Raw genomic sequence first — 16,763 nt, forward strand, 5'->3', positions numbered from 1 at the left:
ACTCAGTGCCATAAAAGCCAAAAGGAAAAGGATCACCAGGTGTGTGCGTATTAAGCCGGGGCCTCTAACACCACCTCTGAGAGGGCAGAAGGTATGAGTTCCAAGAAGTTCAGGGTAATGTTTCACAAAATAATGGTGAAAAAGTAACTATTTTAGACATTTATTTTCTGAGCTATGAAGTGACACACTTAGGCCTACACAGGACTTAAGTGCCAGCAAATACAATGAAAAATACATTACACACTTTTTATTTTTGCTTATGTGCATCTCACATAAAGTCACATGAATGAAAGCTGACCAATGAGGCCAATTCCATGGTCTAATATTATAAATTTAAATCTTGGAACAGTATACAAAAATCCCATTTATCAAGTCCAAGTTGACAGTTTCTATATATTATTTCAATATTTTGATAAATAGACACAGTTTAAGCAGTGTTTAAGCAAAGTTTGAAAACTTTGACAGGCATTACTGAAAAGCAAAATGAAGCCACAGAGTAAAGTCAAGTAATCACACACATCTTACTAACAGTTTTCATATAGTTTTTTCTGAAAGGCACATGTAGCAGGTTCTCCTCCCCAAGAAAGTGAGCATGTCTAAACAGTTAAAAGTGGTCAGAGCCAGAAACACCTCATTGACTCCCTGTAATTCTTCAGTGTTTTCCAAGTAATATAGTCGGAACATGTGGTAGGGAATGAAACAGACCACCATAATGAGGGCAAAGAACAAGCTCTTCAGCTGAGCCCCAAAGTCCTGCTGCGAGGTTATTCCCTGATGATGCTTTCTGTATAAAACTCTTAGGACATTGGTTTGCAAGGCTGTCAGCACAGTTGCCACCACTATGATCAATATGCTTATGAAGTAGTTTAAAATCTTTACACTATTCTGTATGCTATAGCCAAACTCGAAACAAGTTTTAGTACTGTGGTTTGTATTACCGCCTTTACCATAGACAAAAAAAATTATGCAAGGGACGGAAACCAGCACGACAATCCACAACACAAAACTGGCAAGGACTGCATGAATTCTCTGGAAAGAGGCCAGCTGCTCACCATTGTGGTAGAAGCTTGCCAGACGCATGAGGAGTATGATCACATAAAATGTAAAAGACATGTACATGTGGATGTGGATCATGCTGCTGACAACTTTACACCACCCAAAGCTGAGAGTCCAGTCCTCAGTTGCATAATAGTAAATCCTGAAGGGAACAGTGAGGAGGAAGATGAAGTGGGCAAAGATGAGGTTGAATACAGCAATGGAGGTGATGGATGTAGAGCTGGACTTCAGGATGTGCATCATCAGCCCCAGGCTGATGGTACCAGTAACCAGAACCATGGAGTAGGTCACCATGAGGGTTGTGGAGTGCTGAATACTTCTCTGGGAATGATTGCTCGTTGAGTTTATGGTTGTAGATAACGTGCTCTGGCCTACCGTAGTAGACATCTTAAATAAAGAAATGAGTGAGGTTGAGAGAAGGGTTAAATCAGATATGAACTGGAGCAAAGGGTCAGAGTAAGGGGAAGGATACAAAATGGCTAAATAATACAGAGAAAATATAACAGATATAAAAAAAACTACACAGGGAGAGAACTGAATGAAATTATTCTTGACATGCTTCACCACATTAGGTTTACATAGTTCAGATACTAAATGGCATGCTGCTTGAGTTTGAACATACACTGCAGATCAAGTAATTTATCATTTTAATTTGAAATGCTGTTTTGCATATCATCAAGTGTTCACAATTTTAAATATCAGTGTGAGAGGAAACAAGGCTACTGTCAAAATGTAAAAAAAACAGCTACATATTCTACCAAGTAAGCCTAACTAAAAAGAAAAATAAATACAATCTAAGCATTGTGAAATTTATCAATACATTATCCACAGTTTAATTATTACCAGTAGAGGAACTGCATTATAAATCATACACAAATCAAACTACAGAGTTAATCAAGAAACATACTGTACGTACCTTTTGGTCAAATATAAACCGGCTGGTGAGTCCTTGGGTGTGAAAATACGGTATTGAAGGATGTTTGTCCTTAACATTACATCTCATATCCCTCAAAGCAATGGTTATGATTCACAAAGAGCATTGTGCCTTGTTTCTGCTTGAATGAAAAATGTGTGTGCGCGCATGTGTGATCAAACTTAACTGTGTCTGTGTATCCTCAGAAACCCAGTCCAGTTTTGCATTTTTTGTGTGTGCTCTACCAGAAACAGGAGGATATTGCACATACATTTCAGCACAACCACAGAGAAGGTTGCTTCCTCCTTCTGGTCACCACTTTGCATATTTGATCGTTATTTTCTATTCAATTTCTATATATCTGCAATACATCCTTCAATAAAACAGCTGGGTTATGTTGTCTTCTTTACATAGAATCCAGAACCTTAATATATTTTTTTCTTTATATATGCAGTGTTTCGTTACATGAGTTTATCATCGGTTAGTGTCCAAACCTAAATCTTAATCTGTTTTACAAAACTGATATCCTGTATAGTTGTGCTTATCTGTTGTTCTGGGTTATTAACAAACTATCTCACCAGCTTGCAGAACAAATACTTTTGTTAACATGCTGCAATATAAGTGGACAACTAATACTCTATATATATTGTAATGTTCCACTATGTATTCAAAGCTCAGAACAGAACTGAGAGAGGATGTGGTGAGGTTAACTGTTGTTGTTGACAGACGTGTAAAACACTATTAATGAGCTAAGCAAGTACAAAGGTATATTCCGTAACACATATACTGCAACTTAAACTAGTACTCTTATCGAGGGGTGACTTTACAAAACATTGAGTCTGAAATGAAGCAGAAAAATATTCAGAGAAAAAAAAAAAAAAAACCTACATTTCCCAACACACAGACAGAGGAAATCCCCATATAATGATTTTGATCACAAAGCAAGGTGACACAATTTTTTTTTTTTTTTTTTTTAAATCGGGTATCAGTTATAGTTTGGGAATACATATATGAGCACGGTAAGTACATGCCTGCTTCCTCTGATTATTATGTTACATACTTAGAGTTACCAATTTACCCTTTTTTGGTGGATCATAAATCAACACCCTTGGCAAAGACATAATTGAAAGTCAAATATTCATGTAACTTTAGTCAGTTCATCAATGATTATAGCAAAAACAATGTGCTTGAAATGGGGTGTGTATTCAAGAGTACAGTTGAAACAGTATTGTGCAAAACCCCTACTAATACCATTTATCTGAGAAATATGTGAGTATGACTCAAGGAATTCATAATAACTCTAAATTGTCTTATTACTTAAAACTAAATATGAAGTCAATGGGATGTAAGTGTGAAATAGTTTCCCAGCCTCATTTTCGTGGGTGGCAAACAGTTCTGAGAGGAACTATAAGAAGGGATTTCTAAATAACAAAATAGTGTTTCTAAATAACACAACAATTTAGCCAAGTGGTGTAAGAATTTTACACAGTACTATTCAGTATACAGAGTACTAAAGCAGCATGCCAAACCTTATATAAAAACTCTGCTCATATAAGCTAAATGCTAAATGAAAGATATTTAAAAAGAGTCAAATAAATAGTAAATATTTGATTTAACCAGCACATCTGTGCAAACATGCATAACACAAACACGGTTATCTAGGGAAAGTGCATTTTGGGTTTCCTCCATAAGAAAAGTCTTTTTGAGGTAAATATGTGTGTGAGGACACTTAGCAACATCAGGAAGATGGTCATTGACATCACTATCACGTAGTGGCTAATGCTGTAAGAGATAGAAATAAATTTATGTTTGTGTATCACAGATACTATTAAAACTATTAGCTGTAAGAAAGGACATGGAAGGAATTATTAGGCGTTCGAAACTATGTATTTCCTTGCCAACGCACCTTGTGCCAATGTCCAACCAGCTGCCATAGTCCTGCACCAGGAAGAAAAAGTGCTGAGAAGATGAAGAATGAGTTAAAGATTTAGTATTTGATTTTCACATCCAGTCGACTTAAGACAGGGTGTAACAATGTCTCCTTAATCAAACATTCAAATAAAAGCTTTAAACCCTTTAAAAATTAAGAAATGCCTTACCAGAGCCATCAAGTCAGAGATGACCAGGACAATGAGGAACAAACTGGAAAAGAGGAATAAAATAAATGAAGGAAATATTGCAAGCAAGCAATGAGTCATTTTTAAACATCAACAGCATTGGTTATATATTGTAACAGAAGACTCTGGGTCAGCCTCATAAACCATAAAAACATGGCAAGTACAATATAAAGAACAGAGCAAGTGAAACCGCACAAGCAACTCATGCATCCCACAGATAAAAGCAGACAAAATAACCTAATAATAATGTTGAGGACTATAATACTACTGAGCATATGCCCTCCATTAAAGTCCTCTAGACCAGAGCTACGGAGGAAGAGACTCACTGAGATGAGTGTGCACAGACACCAAATGCAGGTTCCCTCCCAGATGCTCAAAAACCCTGAGAGTGTTGTAAAGCCGGTATGACAGATACTCTGCATGCATCTGTCCCAATAATGGACAAAAAGGCACTCCAAGTGGCACTGTGTGCCCCACAAAACATACAAGGGTGCATTCTAGGCACAAGAGATACAAAGCCATATCCTCCTAGGACACATGGCGATGGTCAAAAACCCCTCCAAGATGATCACTCTGGATCTAAAATGCTGGTGATGATCTTATGCATATAAACTGAATTAGGACACAACACTGCCATACTGTAATCCTCTCTGATCTGAAAACCAGTGGGCATGCAGAGTGCAGAACGATCACTGCTAGTAAGAGGAGCCAAAGGAAAGGAGAAAGGTGCAGGAGCTGAGGCCAAACAGCAGAGGCTCTATCTGGGCAGGTACTTATGGTGGTCATATCATCCCCGAAGTGTGTGGAGGGTACAGTGACATGACGCCAAAACCTCTCTGCCAACTTCAGTTGTTGATTGGAGTGTGAAAACAGAACTGATCAGGCTGTCGCAGCCCTCCAAAAGACATCCTCGCTGAGGCCAGCAGGACTTTGTCACTCGTGGACTCAGTGGCAGGGTCCTGCTGCTCAAGCTCCCCAGCAGGAAACAGGTGCAGTGGGGAATGGCTTGAGGAAATGTCTGTGATGGAGGCAGAGTCATCATAAACCAGCTCCCCAGGCTACCAGGCTTACTCAGTGGAAGAGCTGAAAAACTCCACGCACAGACAGAGATCTTCCAGGTGGCACCATTCACAAAAGCAGCACATGGCTTTCTGATATTCCACTTCAATGCCCTGTAGCTGCAGAAGAAAGGGGAATATTCTGTCCAAACCACAGCATATATGGGTACGTGGGCATGATGAAAGTCACTTGTTTCAGACAGAGAATGGGGCCCATGTCAGGCAGCAGTTAACAATTTTCACTTCAGTAAGCCAGCATGAGGACAGGATAGGAGCCATCAGTGATAGCCCAGTGGGCTGTGTCCCAATGAAACAGAACATATATTTACTTTATGTACAGTATGGAGCCTCATTCCATATAACAACAGAAAAGAAATAAACTTATTGATGTCACTGCAAAAAACAAACGGTGGTACCAAGATAATTTTTTCTATTGTGACAAGTGAAAATACTTTCCATTGGTAAGTGTCCAGGTACATGTACTGGATATGCAGTACATCAACCCCACAAGCAGCAGAGAAAGAAAATGAATGATATGAATCTTATTTTGACATCAGAATAATGGATTACCTTCTTGATGAGAGCTGCGTTGCTACTTGGATGGTCTCAAATGTACACATTACTATTATGAATGGAATAATAACCTGAAAAAGACAATTTAAGCAAGATTTCATTAATAAACCCATAGAAATGTAATAATTTGAATTTTCTAACTGTTGTTTGTTATAAACTATGATTAGATGATACACAAGTGAGAAATGTGGAAAAAGTGGACAATAAGTCAACCTATTTAATGACTGAAAGGGTCACTGAATAGGTTGAAAGACCAATATAAGCCTATATAAGATAACAAGAGAGGCAGGTTAAAACACACATGCATGCATGAATAGGTTTTGACACAATCTGCAAAACACTTCCCTTTCCTGGGAACATTTTTCTTGAACTGAAAAAAAGAGTGGGAAGCCTGTAGAGTCATAGTGAAAATTAAGCATTTATAACATGGTACCTTCCACATCATTAGCCCTCCCATGATGAAGGGGTTGAAGACAGTCAGGAAACAGTAAACAGATGCTGGGTCAAAACTAGGCAAAAGGCAGAAGAGATGGAGGAAGGACTTCAGACAACTGCATGTGATGTACAGACATGAATGCAAATAGTGCACAGACAGCGACAGTCAGATCACCTACTTCCATCAAATGATGCATTACTAATCATTTCAAAAGCACACATCAGTGAGTCTCATACCAGACATTTAAAAGACCCTACTGAACCATGTACAGACATATACCTCCTCTCCCCCACATACAAAACTTGCTGACATTTACCCCACACACACACCCACGATTTATAAATCCGTACAAACCTGTTAATTGAAGCTATGTTCCCTGTGCCGAAGAAAGCTGTTATTATAAAAAATACCTGAAATATGTATTGTTAAGGGAAGAGATACGTTGTAATTATGCATCAAACATTTTGTCTTGTTTTTTTTGAAGATCATCTATTTGGATATAGTCTGTCCTAAACAAAACCTGCAGACACAACTGAGAGAGAAGCACTACTTCCAAATAAATTGGTGCCACTTGGGTATTTTTTTGTGCTTCAGCTAATGTGACTGTTGAAAATATTCTTAACATGGATACAAAAAAATAAGATCTTCTGATATCATCCAGCTTCAGTTGTCGGATGTTGGTGATGTCAATGTTTTCTGAGAAATCAATAGTGGAGAGCTGAAAGAAAAAAAAAATTCAAATCAAAAAGCATGCCCACATGTGCATACACCCATTCACACAGATACATAGACATAACTAAACACATGATCTAAGGTCCTTTGTACATTCTGTATTGATTTATTTAAACCTACTTCACAGACTATAATAAGTATCATGAGTAGCAAGTTTTCTTGTTTGTTTTTTTTTCCTTGTTTGATTAAAACATTTGCATTAAAGGGAGTTGGTGGAATATACATTTTAACACTGGAACACAGAAGACCAGAAATAGAGATCAAAAATAAATAAATACTTACTTACTAAAGTTACAAAAAGGCATATATTCATATATAGGATGACATATGAATACACTACAAGTCTGAAGTAAAAGCATTTGTTAGTGTTGCATACAGTGTTTTTACATTCATAAAGTAATAAGACCACTTAACTCTGCTTAGAAAGTCCAGTGCGTGTACACAATAGCAACACAAATTTAATTTAGATTAAATTTTTAAACAAGTAGAGTGCAACTACTGAAATTTTTTTTGTCATGTAATTTATGTTGCACTATTCTGACTTATGCAGTACTACTACAATATATGCTTAAATTTTTACCTCTTGCCTGGTAGAGACACCCTGAGCAAGCACTGCTTCCTGTTCAATGTTGATCCACACAAACATCAACCAAAATAACATAGGGGGGAACAAAGCCTCTGCCCTAGGTGCGAGAAAGCACACATACAGAAATGTGATCATTTGGTGGCTTTGGTACTGTGAAAAAACTGTGCATGAGGCAAGTGTTGTTAAAGCTGAACACACAGTGCTGTGAAACCGTATTTGTCCCTTCCTGATTTTTTTTTCTTTTTGCATATTTGTCACATTTAAATGATTCAGATTATTAATAAAATTTAAATTTCTTTAGATTACAGCATGATGTGTTGAGATCTTTTAGCATGCTTCACTTTATCAGACAGGTTATATTTAAGTGATTTTTTGATTCAACAGGTCTGGCAGTAATCAGGACGGGGTATAGCACGTGAAATTTAACTCAGCTTTCTAAAAAATGTGGTTATTCACAGTTCATTCATGATTTAGCAGGCAATTACTTTTTTATACTGGTAGGCAGGTTTGGACAGCTTTTTTTACCCCTTAACCAAAATGACCAATTTAAAACTTTTGTTACTTACTCTGGTTATGTTAGTGTAATATTAAAATTTGTTTGATGATCTGAATCATTCATATGTGACAAAGATGCAAAATAATAATAAAATAAATAAATAAATAAATAATCACTGTATGTGTGTAATGTCTTGTCTTACCCAGTGCTGAGCAGTAGGTATGTGGCTGTGAGAGAGAGAAATATGCTAAGGAGTCGATGGAAAAGACGTGTAGAGCTCAACAACGGAACAAGCATAGAAGATGCTGAAAAAAGAAAACAGGAGAGGATTGCAGGCTTGGAGAGCTAGAAAGGCATACATCATAGTAAATACTGTACACAGAACTTTAAACTCCTGAAATAATTTAAGATATATCTTAAACTGAAGATAAATAGATAAACTGAATTATCATGTCCCCAGGAAATAATTTGAACCTCATGAACCTTGTGCTCACTCACACCCACCCACCTAATGTGGTCCAGCTGATGATCTGATTAAGAAGTGGCAGGCCTTGTTTCTGCTGCAAACTGGAGTGTGTGAGGTAAGGCACATATGCACACACCGCCACATGGAGCATCTGTTGAGTTTGACAGGTAATTATTTAATTTTAGAATATGCAGTTACACAAGCACAGTCACATACACAAACACACCACATGAAACACCTGCATGACGAACTGCTGTCTGCTGCTAAGGTGCAGAGGTGCTCTCTGTCGTGACGTCCAGAGGTAACAGGCTGAAGTGATGAGAGTGAGTAGGCCTGCACAAGTACTGCAGAAGCAAACAAAATATGTTACCTTAATATTATAGACATTTTCAGAGCACATAGACTAATTTTGCACATTGCAATTGGTCAACCACAGTGAAATTAAAGCATAAAAAAAATACACATTAAAAAAGAAGCATAATTATTGACTCCTTTGGATTAACTGAATTTAATAAAAAATGTTTACTTATTCAACACCCTAACACACTTGGGGTATTCTTTCATCAACTGAAAGCAAATTTTGCTGGGAAATATAGCACTTCTGCAAAACTCCCATGGTTGTGATAGTATATTTCTTTGCTTTCTGCATCGTATTTATTGTTTACACAGAATGGTCAATGAGGTAACTTCCTTTTATAATTGCCTTTTTCTCACGATTAGATAAGCACCATACACTACTACTTCCTGCTGTGTTAAGGGAGCAGTAATGAAGTCAGTAGCAAATGTGCCTTAAAGTAGAATGAGTTGTATGTAATTTCACTGACCTTTTATCTGAATTTCTTTATTTTCTTTGCACAATTTAAAGACTTTAACTACTTAAACATCAATAAAAAGTGAAAAAGTCTACTACTACTAGTAGTCTATGTAAAATGAATATTATGATTTATCCACTGATCTAATTTCTCATTTTATATCTGAGAATAGAAAAAGTTGTCACTTACAAAACAAATACAACAATTTCACATATCATATTAACTTTGCGTAGGGACAGTGTGAGTAGTTAAAGTAGTTTTATGATGGCTCTGGTTGAATCCTTGTCAAGTCTAGGGAAATACATCTGTTGCTGTCACCAGGATTATCTCAGTTTAGGCCTGAAGACTACAAATTTTTAACAAAAAACTGTTTCACACATGTTTGATGCATTTTGATGGGGAAATATTTTGTTTATACAGGAAAATATTTTCACTATTATAACGATATCAATTCCTACTATATTGTCCATCCCTATTATTTATATTTATATTTCCTACAATTTTTCCTGGTAACTGACAGATCTAGATTTGGCTTTTGAGTATTTCATGTTTAGATACTGTGGTAAACCTTCATTCAAGCACTCACACCAGATGTATATTAGGCTCTCGACCCACAACTGGCATCAGAGGGAAAGTGGCCAAACACAGGCAGCCCAGAAACCAGCTCAGTGAATGAAACTACACAGGGATAGAAACCATCAAGTTCATATAGTTAGATGTATGTCAGATTGTGGCAAATGTATTAAACTGAGAGTAAAAACAAAAAGCAAAGGAGGTCACAATACAGACAAGCTTCACAACAAACGTTAAAAAAGAATAAGAAAGAATTCAGAAAAAGGAAATCGGTTTATTCATTAACAAAAATACTAAAAGCCAATTCATAAACAAATCAAATTTATTCAATTTATTTAATTATCTTTGTTATATTATGTATGAAACACATTTGTGTCATGTATACTCAGTGCGTGTATTAGTTCATGATAAGGATGATTGAGTGAAAGATAAGTTATTCCTGACATAACTAAAAATCATCCTAGGTTATGCGATTAGGGAATTGTTCTAATGATTTTGCTATTCCTTTATAGACAATTTGATCTCCTTTTCCCAAACGTCCTAGAGAATCATATTTTGCATAAGATATGAAAATTAAAATCTTCAAATACCATGACTTTTGCTGTTGTAGACACACGGCCATAATCTTTGATGTAATTACCTTGGCTTTGTCAAAAAGTCCTGTCAGCAAGGGCCATAATGAGAGGACAGCCAGGCCAACAGTAAGCATGGCACGATGAAAGAAACTCACCACCTGGGGGCAGCAGAGGGAACTGTCATTGATTGCCTGGACAGAACAACCTCATTCTGCACATAGTAATTCCTACATGTTGTGAACATTTTGTAATATTTATTTTTTATGAGATCAGCTAAAGAGTTTTAAGTAACAGTTCAGAAATATGCCTCTAACTGCACAAAACGTTAAATACACCTACCAGGAGCTCAATTCCAAATGCTACCAACATAAAACAGCCAAAACATTTCCACAATGGCAAAGAAGGTGCTGAATGGATCAAATCGGTCAGAGTTCCAGACCTAAAATAAATAATTATTGAAATTATTTTTCATGGGATAAAGAGGAGAAAAGAAACACTGCCCTTTTTATGCAAAATGAGTGTAAAAAGATTTAACAACACTTCAAAGAATCAAAATTAACACCTCACTACACATGCACCAGACATGCATGTACTTTATGTGTGGATATGTGGTTAATGTGTTTTTATTCATTTTACTGAATGAGTGACATACTCACTCTTTAAGGACTGAGTACCATACGAGGACCGGTAACAGGCAGTAAATGTAGTAGGTACCAGGGCTCCTTTGGATAAGCAGGAACACAATGATCACTACTGTCACACAGATGCACAGCATTGCCAGGGTTTGGTTGGGAACCTTCACAGCAGACACAAAAATCTTTTACTAAAATGTAACTTAACAGGACATTCAAACTTCTTTTGGTTGAAGGAGTCTAAGAGGCAAAGACAAAAGGATTGCAGAGAATGCCCCAACCTGTTTGAGGCGACTGGTGTGTCTGTTGAGGTTGGTATGCGTCTTCAGAATGACTAAGACAACATATGAGGTCCAGCCTACAAATCCTAGCAACACACTGAAACCCAGGAAGAATCTGTCATAGGTATGGTAATACACCAAGCCCTCCAGAGAATGAGCTATCAGAGACTGGCACAGAGAGATCTGACAAGAGACAGATGAGAGGAAATGGATGTGAATGCTTTTGCTGAAGAAAGGAGAAAAAATATTATTCATGAAAGACTGTGAAGTAACAAAAAAAAAAAAAAAAGCATGATCTCTCCAACCAACACAAGACAGGCTTACTGTAGGTCTGTTAATTTGGACAGAGCAGTTCCATTGTTTCATGCCAAACATTCATTGCAAAATCAGCTGTCGTGTTAGTTAGGATTAGTAAATATGTTTCCTGAAACACTGACCATACATAATTTACAAACATGTTCAACTGTTAATTTTTACCAACACTAGAAGGCACAAACCATCTTTTCACAGATACTCACAACATCCTCATACTTCTTCAGCTGCATCAGTATTCTGGCCTTGTGGCTGAATTCTGCTTGTTTTGACTCAGTCAGTAGTCTGGGAAAAGCAAGAGACAAAGTAATAACAGAGTGTGTAAAACTGTAATTACATCTCACCTTTAATAATTTCATTTTATATGGTATGCTTAATTTGCTTCATTATTACACACCCACACAATATAATATAAACAATGCAATGCTCTTTGTAATGTAATACAATATTTGCATAGACCAGCAGTAGAAAACATTAAGGAGAAAAAAAAAAATGTTCTCAGCAACTGGCATCTGGATAATGTACTTAATAAAATGTATTTTTTTAATTGACTCCTACACAGTTTGTACATGATATGAACTGAGCCTGACATGAGCCCTTAGTACTTTTTCTGCAACGGCGGTTAGTCATTTTGTTAACTTTTATTCATTCACTTACTCATATGGGGTGAAGAGAAATGATAATGTTGTCTCCTTTTTCTGGGTCATTTTTATCTATAAAAATGCACATAGCTCAGTCAGAACAGTAAATTACTGTATTTTTCCACCACCTGCATTAAGAATTTACATAAAGCTCAGAGGTTACAGCTGTTAATGACCAACATGTCAACAATAGCAGAGATGCATAATGTCATACCTTGAACTGCTGTAGTATTTGAATAGCATTAGTATACATGCTCTCTGCTTTGAAGAGGTCACTGTTGTTAAGGTAGGACAGAGGTAACACACCCTGAACACACACAAGCACAAATAAAACATATAAATCATGAAGTGAAGAAAACACTCTTGAGACTTTTAGAGAACATTGTATAAAACTGCCATCAAAGTGTACTTGCAAAATACTGTGCATTATTAATAACTTCAATAACACATTGAATGGTTTCATTTTAGTTTATTTCTGAACTTACCACTGAGTTCACAGGAATGGGCACACCAATGAGAGACGCCATGAGAGGAGCAATATCAGCCTGAAGACACACACACATAGACAGTCTATATTTCCCTGAATTAATGATATAATATTATGATGAGAAGGACTAAAAACTAAGTCAATTATTTAAAAATGCAGTATCATAATAATTTGAGCTATAGATATCTATCACATTCAATAATCATATTTTATACCTTCATCTACTCCATTTCAACTACCTCCTGGGCCCTTGATTACAGTCTGGGAAGGATTGCATTTATGAACTAGTATAATGGCCCCTCTGGCCTTGGAGGAACATGAGAAAAATAACTGTTTTGGCCATCTTTTGCTAATGCTAGACATGTCTCTTGGTAGCAAGTGTGTCTTCTTTATAAAGACTTCAGCATTTTCTCATTCATCTGTAACCTGCTAAATCTTAATAGATAGACTGCTACAATTACATGAAAAAAATTAGACTTCACATGGCCTAATAAATAATCAAACTTAAGAACTTTGACCCTCTTGAGAAACCCAATTTATGACTCTGAAAGAAATATATCACTGAAATAAACCCAAAATATAATAACATTGAGTACATATCCATTACAAAGCCCACTGACTCCCTTAATATCCCCATTCCCCTCAGACCATCCTTCCAATTACACACATTGATGCACAAATGATTCAGACTTACCTGACTGACATCAACCCTACGGATGTGCTCCAGTTTCCACTCTGCAAGAATTAGTAGGAATTAGACCCAGGAAACAACATATACTTACAGTGTAACGTGATTTTTTTAAGTTTTAAATTAAAATTAATTAGAATAGAAAATGTCATGCTGTCCTTTGTTAAATTTTGGTCCTAAAGTGAAGCTTAAAAAATGCTTGAGGGACAATTAAGAATGTAGCAGTAACCACAGCACATGGGTTTATCACCTTGTACGTATTTATCATTGTATGGTTGAGGTTCAGTGACTCTCTGGGCATTATGAACTCCAGCTCCCCACACCACTAAAGGAGTAAGTGTCTCAGAGGGGTGTCCTGCACCATGGGAACCTGGAGACAACATGCACGGATGGAGAAATCCACACAGATCACCAATTAAATTTACAAGCTGATAATCAGATAAATGTTCAGCTTATGCACATTAAAAAGGAACATGTACTTGAATAAGAATCTTACCCCAGTTTGTCATGCCATGATCCGAGGTGAACACATAGGCTGTTTTACCATCATAACCAAAGAAATCTTCCACTATAGACACCATCTCAGCTACACCAGTGTCTACGAGACCAATATTGTCAAGGTACTCCCTAGGGAAAAAAAGTAAACAAAACAAAATTATCACTACTAATATGCTAATCTCCTTTTGTGTGGAGTGCCATTAAATGTAATAGAAATGGCCAAAGAAAAAATGCTAATATCATGTGTCTTACTGTGACATTGGTCTATGAGCATGTCCATTTGTGTCGATGCCCAAGAGGTGCAGGAAGAAGATGTTCTTATCCTGAAGCAAACTGGCCCTCAAACTTGAATTAGACTTTGCTGACTGAAAGAATGACTGTTACAAAGAGAAAATAAGTTGGCTATATTTTTTTCTAAATGAATGTGCAAATCCTCATTGATACTACCAAGGGATTCTGGTACTAATATACGTGAATGCCTATTTTTATTAACCATTGAAAAGCTGCCTTTTGTGTTCAACTGTACTGATCCCAAGTGGCTTCACATTTTCTGAAGTTTATCAAAATTAAAATGCACTATTTGACAATAATGTACATGACGCTGCCAACCTTGCTACTTTTAGTGACAAGGAAGATGAAAATGAAAAATATGAGCTTTACACAAGCAAATATTTATGTAGTTACAGTAAAAGCTCCTAAAAATACTTTTAAAGCCTTTATATCAATAGATATGTGATTCTAGTCCTTGTCAATAGATTCATCATAACATTCATTATCATAATTGGTACTTCCACTACCATACTTTGACTTGAGTGAAGACCCAGGTGTCAAGCCTGGAGGCATCTGTGGAGGCAAAGTCCTCCTCCTCTGCTGGATAGGTATAGGTGTACACATGGTCTCCACTGGCACCTGGAAGAGCCACAGCTCAAAATAAGCTTCATAATAAGAAACATTTGTATATGCCATTTGCAAAAAAATCAACAGATTTAAGAATTAATAAAAAAGTGGTGTACTTATTTACATAAGTGTCTTATCTTGTGATTGTGTTGTGCATGTGTGTGCTTGTGGACCTTTGGCAAACATAGGCAAAATATCAGGGCTGCCCCAGCACCAAGTGTGTCTGCTCTCATTAAACACTGAGTCAAATTCTACAGGATTCTCCTTCCAACCTGAAAACACACAAACAAGGTCATCATGCTTGCAAAACATTCACACTGAGTTGTAATCTTTTTCTTTTTGCCTGTATTAGAATTATCAACATAATATACAAACACATGCTTACCTTTAGCAACAGCACTGACATCCTCATAGAAGCCAGCAATGAGAGCAACGTGACCGGGTCGAGACTCAGTGGGCACACGCGTGTGTGACACACCCCAGGTACCCTTCTCTTCTATCACACTCCTAGTATTGGAAAACACACACAGTCATGTATAAACATATACTAGTCACTCAGAGAACAACCAATGTAAAAGACCCTGTATAACAGCCTGTATTTAATATTGCTTGCAGTCATGGACCAATCAACATACACCCAAACACACCACTTCAAAGCTCTGTGTCAGTGTCTCTACCTCAGGTATGGGGTCCTAGATGAGCCGTTGGGGAGTGGGGTGAAGAGACTGTCTGCTCTGAGGCCATCGGCCACTACTAACACAAGTCTGGATGCAGGGGGTGCTAACGATGTGACTTGGGGTGTCATGCCATGGACCAAGGGAGAGGTGAAATAGATGTCAAAAATTGAAAGGAAGAAGACCACGTGGACTGCCAGACCAACCAGGAAGAAGGTGATCATCCCCATTTTGAATTTCAACACCAGACTGGATCTGAAAGACAACCTGTGGAGTTAAGTTACTTACATAGGAAGAGATAAAATAATATGAGAAGTGAGAAATAAAAAAAAAAAAAGAAACTGACGAGCAAATATGGCCAAAAATCCTTAAGTTATACTAACTAAAGTTATACTAACTAAAATGATCACTTAGAAGGAAGTATCAGATCGGTCCAGCATTAACATATACAGGTTAAACCGAAAGGTGGCAGTGTGGAATGATTGTGGCTCAGGCGATAGAGCAGGTCGACCATTAACCACAACGTTGGAGACTCGACCCCTGGCTTTCCTAGTCGAAGTGTCCTTAGGCAAGACACTGAACCCCACGTTGACGTGTGTGAATGGGCAAGTAGTGCTTTGAGTACACTTCAGTGTAGAAAAGCGATTCACAAGGACAGGACCATTTACTTGGGATAATCCTTCTCTCACTGCTTTTGTACCATCAGTCAATGCAATGCGAAAGCTATTCGTTATTTCGGCACCAACACATTAGCAGGGTAACAATCGATTATTCTGTGACTTAGGAAAAGGGTCTGACTGAATATAATTAGCATTTTAAAGAGTCTTACCTCTGTGTAAGCACAGCGAAATCTAAGCACACAAATATGACTATGTCGTAGATCAATGAATGGGAGAGCAGCGAGCTTAACCTGTTAGGCACCTTGATCTGGATTTGGCTTTTATTTTGTCTTCATATGTAACTAATTCTATATCCAGAGAAACCGACAGATTAACGAGCTGCTGTAAGAAACACGATGAATCTAATCTTTAAATTCATGCTTTTTACAAAACCACCTGTCCCTCTCAGACTAGTTAGCACCGAGCACTCACTTCCGTGTTATGACTGACGTTTGACGATGACGTGTCTACTCTGGACGCTGAATTGTGGATACTGTAGTTAAAAATGCTTATTTTCTGAAGAGCGTTCTTATACAGTGTATCTATCGCAAACTTTTTTTTTTACTTTTAGCTTTTTAGCTTCTTTTAACCGAGACTGTTA

At 37.2% G+C, this 16,763-nt stretch overlaps 2 protein-coding genes across 2 annotated transcripts; both read right to left on the reverse strand.

The window, feature by feature from the left end:
• Positions 1-146: 146 nt before the first annotated feature.
• On the reverse strand, positions 147-2,402 carry gpr141 (G protein-coupled receptor 141). The gene is made up of 2 exons (XM_026292382.2): positions 1,973-2,402; positions 147-1,443 (listed from the first exon to the last, which is right to left on the reverse strand). The coding sequence occupies exons 1-2, from the start codon at positions 2,057-2,059 to the stop codon at positions 535-537; spliced, it is 996 nt and encodes a 331-aa protein (XP_026148167.1). The 5' UTR covers positions 2,060-2,402; the 3' UTR covers positions 147-534.
• A 538-nt stretch (positions 2,403-2,940) lies between these two features.
• Positions 2,941-16,677, reverse strand: pign (phosphatidylinositol glycan anchor biosynthesis, class N). Its single transcript, XM_026292376.2, has 30 exons — positions 16,333-16,677; positions 15,507-15,770; positions 15,215-15,336; positions 15,003-15,101; positions 14,735-14,841; positions 14,185-14,309; positions 13,931-14,061; positions 13,685-13,804; positions 13,441-13,481; positions 12,745-12,804; positions 12,474-12,566; positions 12,276-12,331; positions 11,825-11,903; positions 11,307-11,489; positions 11,050-11,189; positions 10,733-10,832; positions 10,459-10,551; positions 9,832-9,923; positions 8,672-8,777; positions 8,476-8,584; positions 8,170-8,272; positions 7,466-7,568; positions 6,785-6,871; positions 6,508-6,563; positions 6,151-6,226; positions 5,715-5,788; positions 4,069-4,111; positions 3,876-3,928; positions 3,523-3,751; positions 2,941-3,456 (listed from the first exon to the last, which is right to left on the reverse strand). Exons 2-29 carry the CDS (start codon positions 15,731-15,733, stop codon positions 3,628-3,630), a joined length of 2,802 nt encoding a protein of 933 aa, XP_026148161.1. The 5' UTR covers positions 15,734-15,770; positions 16,333-16,677; the 3' UTR covers positions 2,941-3,456; positions 3,523-3,627.
• Between the last annotated feature and the right edge of the window lie 86 nt (positions 16,678-16,763).

This window comes from Mastacembelus armatus, chromosome 20 (assembly GCF_900324485.2).
Source record: "Mastacembelus armatus chromosome 20, fMasArm1.2, whole genome shotgun sequence".
Taxonomy (NCBI): domain Eukaryota; kingdom Metazoa; phylum Chordata; class Actinopteri; order Synbranchiformes; family Mastacembelidae; genus Mastacembelus; species Mastacembelus armatus.